This window comes from Neltuma alba, unplaced genomic scaffold (genome assembly GCF_004799145.2).
Source record: "Neltuma alba isolate B1F8T4 unplaced genomic scaffold, ASM479914v2 tig00004435_pilon, whole genome shotgun sequence".
Taxonomy (NCBI): domain Eukaryota; kingdom Viridiplantae; phylum Streptophyta; class Magnoliopsida; order Fabales; family Fabaceae; genus Neltuma; species Neltuma alba.
Window position 1 is genome coordinate 70969 of NW_021633706.1, and position 7503 is coordinate 78471.

At 35.5% G+C, this 7503-nt stretch overlaps 1 protein-coding gene, 1 long non-coding RNA gene and 1 pseudogene across 3 annotated transcripts; all 3 read right to left on the reverse strand.

The window, feature by feature from the left end:
- Positions 1-471: 471 nt before the first annotated feature.
- Positions 472-2906, reverse strand: LOC114744743 (uncharacterized). Of its 2 annotated transcripts, none has more exons than XR_003740141.1 (5): positions 2891-2906; positions 2221-2405; positions 1825-1884; positions 1600-1708; positions 472-935 (listed from the first exon to the last, which is right to left on the reverse strand). It is a non-coding gene; the product is annotated as an uncharacterized LOC114744743 (long non-coding RNA). The 2 variants fall into 2 exon arrangements; XR_003740142.1 differs by having other exon boundaries at positions 1600-1731.
- Positions 2907-3874: 968 nt separating this feature from the next.
- On the reverse strand, positions 3875-6165 carry LOC114744745 (putative disease resistance protein At3g14460). Its single transcript, XM_028932911.1, has 2 exons — positions 4942-6165; positions 3875-4879 (listed from the first exon to the last, which is right to left on the reverse strand). The coding sequence occupies exons 1-2, from the start codon at positions 6163-6165 to the stop codon at positions 3875-3877; spliced, it is 2229 nt and encodes a 742-aa protein (XP_028788744.1).
- A 22-nt stretch (positions 6166-6187) lies between these two features.
- LOC114744746 (putative disease resistance RPP13-like protein 1) lies at positions 6188-7489 on the reverse strand (annotated as a pseudogene).
- Between the last annotated feature and the right edge of the window lie 14 nt (positions 7490-7503).

A 7503-nucleotide genomic window follows, 5' to 3' on the forward strand; every position in this document is an offset into this window, starting at 1 on the left:
GATGAAATTAAAATTCACTCACAGCAGGCAGATAATGTCGGACATACATGAAAGTCGAAGATCTTGCTATTCAGGCCTTCACAGCCTTACTCGGTACAACTTCAATTTAACCAGCCAAGTTTTGAGCTCAAAGATCCCAAGAGAAAAATCTCTAATGTGGGACATGAGTTTTTCACAAACTCACAAAATCATGTGCTAAAAACAAATCACAATAATGATAATAGAATATATGAGAATATGAAGCTGACAGTAGATATAATTTTACGAAATTCCTTTTTTATGGATTTTTAGTCAGCTGCAAGCTACCAAAAAAATTATTTGTTAAAATAATATAGGCCACTTACAACTAATATTTCTGTTTACTAGAAGTTTCATATAATGATTTGATTAAATTAACTTTAAAAGACGTTAATAGTGTTTATCTAAGAGATTAAACAAGAAATTAAATATAGTTAGTTGATAAATTAGAGATAAAGAAAGAAAAAATAAGGCACCATGAGAATTATCCTGATTCGGTCCTTTGATTTGTGTCCAGTCCTCTTGAAAAATACTCAAGAGATTTGCCCACTATAAAAATCCAATCCCAATGCCAGTAAGTTTCACAAAGAGAGCTCACCTACAAATCTTACAAGTCACAACTCTAAGATTTTTACATAACTTACTCATAAGTTGCATCTAAAGCTTTACACAGTTCACGCCCGAGCCAATACAGCTTAAGTAAACAGTAGTTATCTGCATAGGTTGCTCTTGAATAGCTAGATATTGAAAGCACTCTTGAGAACTCATACTCAAATTTCAACAATGATACTCAGAAGCATACGGTTAATCTGGAATGAACACTGATGAGATTCCTCCTCTTGTATTTCTTTTATTTATTGATCCAGTGACTAATTTCCTCTTTGATATCATTGTCAGTTATGCTTTGCTGCCAGATTCTGCAATAAAAGCATGTCAGTCAATGAGGATTCAATTTTTAAAAATATCAATTCTAAGTTGAAATAATTTTAAAATCATTTGTTTTCATCAAAACTAATGACCAATTTGCTAACAACTAAATATTTTATTGGAATCGGTAAATTAAACAATGAGATTCGTGTAGATGAAATTTACTCATTTACCTTCAAATACCAAAATATTAGATTCATTTTAAGACACGATCTTATATATTAAAATGAGTATCTAAAAGTTAGAAGTAGCAAATTATTGAGTGCAAATTGTTGTCAAAGAGCAATTTAAAGAGTGTCAATTAAAACGTTAGACTCAGTAATGCTAAATCAATTATGCCTCATTGTTACTAAAGTGAAAAAGCAATTGAGAAGGAAATTCAATTATGCCTCATGACAATTGTTAATTGCATAATACCCATAAGCCACTTAATGTTGAAACCTGAAGAAGCAGAACACTAGAAATCAAATTTTCTATCCAACATATAATATGATTGAATGACCAAAAAGCAATGCTTCTTTTATGGTAACAAACCGAAATAGTGACCACTAATACTTTTTATTAACCATTACTCATGAATTAGCTAAAGTGGTTCCTTTAGATATTATATTACTGATGAGGCAAAATCGTGACCATTGAATAAGCTTTTTTTACCTGCCTTCCTTGCTTCTCATATAACTCTTTCTTCAAAACACAGCAATCTGATCAACTATTTTGACCTGATTCACTAAAGTACACAATATTAGAGTAAATTCAACAACACCTGAAAGTTTTCAATCACAATAACTAAAAGGTGATTAGTTTTAACAAATGAAAGTCAATAACATTCTGGTTTGTCACTTAAAATGAAAGCAACCTCAAGTGTACATGCCTACCTACCTATGTGACAAGTGTACATGATTCATATATCAGGCTCCATGCCTGCACATCTCATTATGCCTGCATAATAATTGCATTAAATTGAGTCAAATAAAGAAAGAATAATTCTAAATCTTGTCAGTCTTTGAAATCTATTGGCAAACAGGAAAAATTGCGATCCAATGAATTTGATCAATCAATCTCTTTAATACCAAGCAACTAAAAAGAGTAGGAAGATAAGATCGCAATATATAGAATATTTTAAGCAGTAATACAATTAAAATAAACAGAGAAAGAAAAAAGAAACTCAAGCCTTTAGTAACCCCATCCACAAAAGTTTATTAAACTAACTATAAATTGATTGAAGCCTTAACCTCTGAAAACGAAATTCTTTGAGATAAAAAAGCTGATACTCACGTGAGCTTCTCATGAATCAACTCCCAAAGATGAAGAAAACAGAAGATGACAGCATTTTGATGATAGGAAAACAGAGAATCTGAAGCAGAGGATTATTTGATGGCACTCTGTCTTGATGGTCTTCAAAATCTTTCGGTGCTTTCAGAGTTTGAATTGTTCCACAAAGCTTTTCAAAAATCTGCAACCTCAAAAAAGAAACCGAATCAAACTTATTGTGCTTTGTAAATAATGCATGAATATAGAAAGATGAGACCCCAATGCATAGAGGTTGGGGTTCCAAATAGAATCTTATATATACTGGGAATGTGAAGCTTTAAAGATATACATTGGCATGAAGCTGATTCAATATTGTAACTAAAAAAGAGGGCACGTTTTACTTTCTCAAGTCAAGGGTATGTAAAAAAAATTCTTTGAAATTGCAAAAAACATTTCGTAAAAAAATGTAAAAGAAGAAAGAACAGAGCTCTGATTTTTTTATTAAAATCAATTATAAGACTCTCAACCAATCACCGTTTAAAGTTTTTTCCCCCTTGAACTTCCTGTATAAAACAAAACACTGATGAAAAATCAAATTTTTATATTGAGAGGGAGATAGCGGGGCGCTCAATAATTAAATAAACAATCAACTCAAAATTACAACACTATGAGGAATGATTATTAGTTATCTTACCAACCTTTAATCTCTACCAAAATAGCAGCAAATCATCCTTATCGCCTTTCATTTTTCTCAACCTGTTATCGTCAGAGAAAAGAATAAGATAACGATTTAAATACCTGTAGATATAATTTTACAAAACTAAACATAAAACACCATGTAATACAAACTACTGCTTGGCATGAACAACTGTATTAGCTTCTTACACGCTTTTTGCTTCCAATAGAGCTCTTTTATTTGGAAGCTCCCGAGTTTTATTGATTCCCTCACCTTCTCCCCTTGAAAGCCGAGTACGTTCTGTTCATCAAAGTTTCGAACAAGTTGCTCATTAAAAAGAAATGTCCAAGAAAAGACAAAAAATTATAAAGTCAAGCTTTAGGTTCCATCACGGTTAACATAATGATTATATAAAATCAGAATATGTGTGTGTATACATATAAAACTCTCATCACATTACAAATATAAGAAAGCAGAACATACTAGATACCAATCACTATAAAGGACGCCTAAATGTTAAAGCTAAGTATATATGGTTTCATGTCACACTTCATCGCATACAAATCTAATGCTACCTCCAGTCCTTTGTAGAGGAAGAGAAATAGTGAGAAAACAGTGAAAAGAATGTACAAAAAAATAATAATACAATTACCAGGGGTAAATTTGGCAAAATGCATCTAATAATCAGGCAATCTCAAACTAGATCTCATCAAAAAGGCTAGACTAATTCAAAAATTTAGATCTTATAACAAAGACAGGAAGGAGTGCATTATACTGAGCCAAATAATATTGAAAGAATGCATGCTCATGAATAATCTTGCCAATCTTTAAAGTCAACTCATGTCAACATTTTTAATTGCATCGAAATCTTAGAGAGCTCACCTTGTGACGCTTCCCAAGGATCATAATATATGCCATCTATTTGTAAGGTAGGAATATGAGCAATCTCGGAGAAGTGTTGTCCTTTTTGATGGTCATATCTTTTACGTAATTTAGGACAGCCTAAGATATTGAGCTCCAAAGAGAGGATGGCAGCTCATCTTCTGGCAAGAATTCAAGCTCTGGACACTCAGAGATATAGAGCTCTTCTAAACAAGTAAGGTGTCGAAGCCCTTTTCCATATAAAAACTTAAGATTAGAGAAATCACAGATGTCGATTCTCACGAGAGAAGTGGGTAATAATTGATACTTCAGTAAGTTACAGAGAGTCTTTTCACTTCCATCACCTTTGACCTGAAGTCCTGAGAGATATGTCAACTCTTGGAAACCCCATTTTTTAAGAGGGACGGAAGATAGTCGCTCACAGTCAACTATAACAAATGATCGCAAGGTAGAAGGCAAACCACATTCAGGCAGTGATTCCAAATTCGGAAGCTGAGAAAGAGAAAAGTACTTAAGGGTAGTGAGGGATTCACTTTGTACTTGTGACATTGATCTGAATTGCTTACAATCAGACAGAACAAGGGATTCTAAGGTAGGGGAAGACCCGTCAACTTGTGTAAATGTTTCCAGATTATGACAACCTTCAACCACCAGAATTTTAAGCTTGGGGAAACTACCTAATGGAAAGAATGTCAATGAATCGCAACTATTTTTAATGAGCAAAAATTCAATTCTGGTGTAGTTTTGCCAAGATTCCTGAGGTGGGAATTCTAATTTACTGCAATCTTCAATTCTAAGTCGCTGCAATGAAGTGGGCAAACCATGAATTGGCAAGGACTCTAAAGATGGGATGCTTTTGAGATACAATTTTTGAAGGCAGTGACATGCCGATATCATTCTAGACAAAGACTGCAAGCTGGAACAATCAGTAATTCTCAGGCGTTTCAATGAGTCTAGAGAAAAATTTTCAATGGCCCTCAGCAAGTCCTTTTCCCCTTGGTTAATGTTTAATTTTTGAATGCAAGCAATCCATTTCAATGCTGATGATTTGGCTTCCAAATGACTGCAGTTTAGTATATCGACCTTTCTCAGTGATGGAAGATTGTCGGGCATGTCTCCCTTCAACTGAGGACAATTATACAAGTACAAATGTTTGAGACTGGGAAAGGGAAATTCGATACCCTCACCTTTAAATGGTGTCCTCCATTGCTCCCAAGCCGCATATCTTCAAATTTTAGAATTTCCAAGGACGGAAATGGATGAAATGAAGAGGAGCCTGCTTGATTGCAATAGAACTCATGCCCAACTATCTTTACAGAAGCCATTCCTTGAATTGAAAGCTCTTTAAGAGAAGGTAATTGCCCAAAAGGTGGAAGGGATAAACAACCTTTGCAATTGCTCACGCATAAAAAGGTGATATTGGTAAATGAAGAATCTCCCACCCAATTTGGAAAGCTAGTACCACCATAACGGTTGATGGTCAATCTCTGTAACTTTGCTGAAGGATGAAACATGTTAAGTATATTTTTCACTGTTGGTGAGTCTTGAGAATCATCACTATCCCACTCCAACACTAACTCCTCAATTTTCTCTCTTCTCTTCAACTTTGCCTCGAAAGCATCCATGGGATCAACAACATTTTGTAACTTCAAAATTGAAAGCTTGCCTTCTAGATGAGGTAGCTTTCTTAACTCCTTGATTCTCAATCCATCCGATTGTTTGCTCACCACAAAAGTACTCAAACTATGAAGATTTTGTAGTTTGGTAATCTGTGTTGGCATCTCCTTCAAAGCAGTGCCGGTGATATCCAGGTGACGTAGGTTGACAAGCTTTTCTATACTCTTAGGCAATTCACTGAAAGACTTACAGTATGATAAAAGCAAAGTCTGCAAATTACAAAGTTTAAAGGTGGCATCAGGCAACCTTGTGATTTTAGTATAGGATAGATCAAGATACCACAGATGTTTCAAATTGCCAATTGAATCAGGCAACTCGGTGATATTGGAATACATGGACAAAGACAATACCCTTAGACGTGTCAGTTTTGGCAGCAAATCATGTGAGACCTTTTTGCTCAAGACACATGATTCTATAAATGGCCAAGTTTGTTGCGGCAGGAAAGTCCTCAAAGAACTTAGGTGATAAAAACTCTTGAACATTTCAGAGCCATCGTATCCTTGTTTGGGATATGATACATGGCGAGCAGTAGTTGTTGGGATTTCATCACCTTCGAACCAAATACAAATGTTGCCAGACACAAGCTTGGCTAAATCGATGATGAGATCATGCATGATAAACTTTTCTGGATGATCTTCATGCTGATGAATGAATGATCTAGATAGTAATTCATTAAAGCAGTTATCTGATTCGATCTCCAGTTCGGAGTATTGTTGTACAAAACCTTCAGCCATCCATAACAAGACCAATTGCTTCCTATCCAATGCGTGATCTTTTGGGAATATGGAGCAATAAGCAAAACATCTCTTTAATGTGGTGGAAGATAACATAACTCAGATACAAAGCAGGTAGAACATCATCTCTTGGCAAGTCCCACATATTACTATTTAGAATTCTATACCATTCCTTTTCATCCACTTTTGAACGCAAAAGACCTCCAATTGATCTGGCAGCAATCGGTAGCCCACAACATTTTCTTGCAATTTTCCTTCCGATTGCTTCTAGCTCTGATGCTTGTTAAGATCTTCCTTTTTAAGTGTATGCTTGGCTAGTAAACACCAACAATTTTCATTAGAGAGAGTTGACAACTTATACGCAGGAAATGTATGTGTAATTTCAGCAACTCTTTGTTGGCGAGTTGTTATGATGATCTTACTCCCCTTTTTCCATTGCGGAAAGGAGCAACCAGATCATCCCAATCACTATATCTATCATTCCACAGATCATCCATTACAATCAAAAATTTTTTGCCCCTCAAGCTATTTCTCAGTTCAACTTGAAGAATTTCTAGATTTTTGCTATTATGAGCTTTTGAGCTGACAGATTCTAAAATATTCTTGGTCACCTCAAAAACATTGAAATCTTCGGAAACACATGTCCAAGCCTTCAAATCAAAATATTGCTGCACTTTCTCATCATTATAAAGCAGTTGAGCAAGGGTTGTTTTACCAACCCCACCGATGCCCCAGATGCGATCACTCCTATATTATTACCCTCTTCGTTTTCATCACACCCAAGCATGTTCAACAGTTTCTCCTTATCATCCTCTCTGCCAACTACAACAGACTCATTTACTAGTGAAGTTGTAGTCTTTTTATGTGCCCTCCGGCTAACACTCTGCAAATGAAGGATATCTTTTTGTTCAGCAAAGAGGTTAAGCCTTTGGTGTATTTCTTTAAGCTTCTGGTTCATTTTCCAGTACATTCCGCCAACAGAAGGAGAAAAGAAGGAGATCAACTTATCAGAAACTTCCTGAGAATCTTGTTCCACCTGGTATCTGAGAGAGTCAGTGTTGATTTCATCCAACAAATCTTCTGCATCATAATGGCATCTTTCAACTCTTCAAGCCATCTTTTCACTGCAGGACTAGTGATCTGCTTCTCGTCAGCATCAATGAAATATAGCATCAAGCATAATGAGAGTTATCTTCAGGTCATCCAAGAGTCGAACATTTAGCTCTCTGTCCTTAACAAATTCTCGGAACTTACTTGAGGTTATACAGTCTAGTATGGTTTGGATGGTCGGAGAAAGCACTGCTCCCACCACTGCGGCGTCCATGCTTTTCGGGGGGA

Excerpts from the sequence above, each read along its gene's own strand:
- LOC114744745 (XM_028932911.1), bottom strand. The coding sequence starts at position 6,165 with ATGGCTGAAGGTTTTGTACAACAATACTCCGAACTGGAGATCGAATCA. Across the intron at positions 4,880-4,941 it reads ATGGAGGACACCATTTAAAG|TTGAAGGGAGACATGCCCGA; the intron begins GTGAGGGTATCG and ends AATTGTCCTCAG.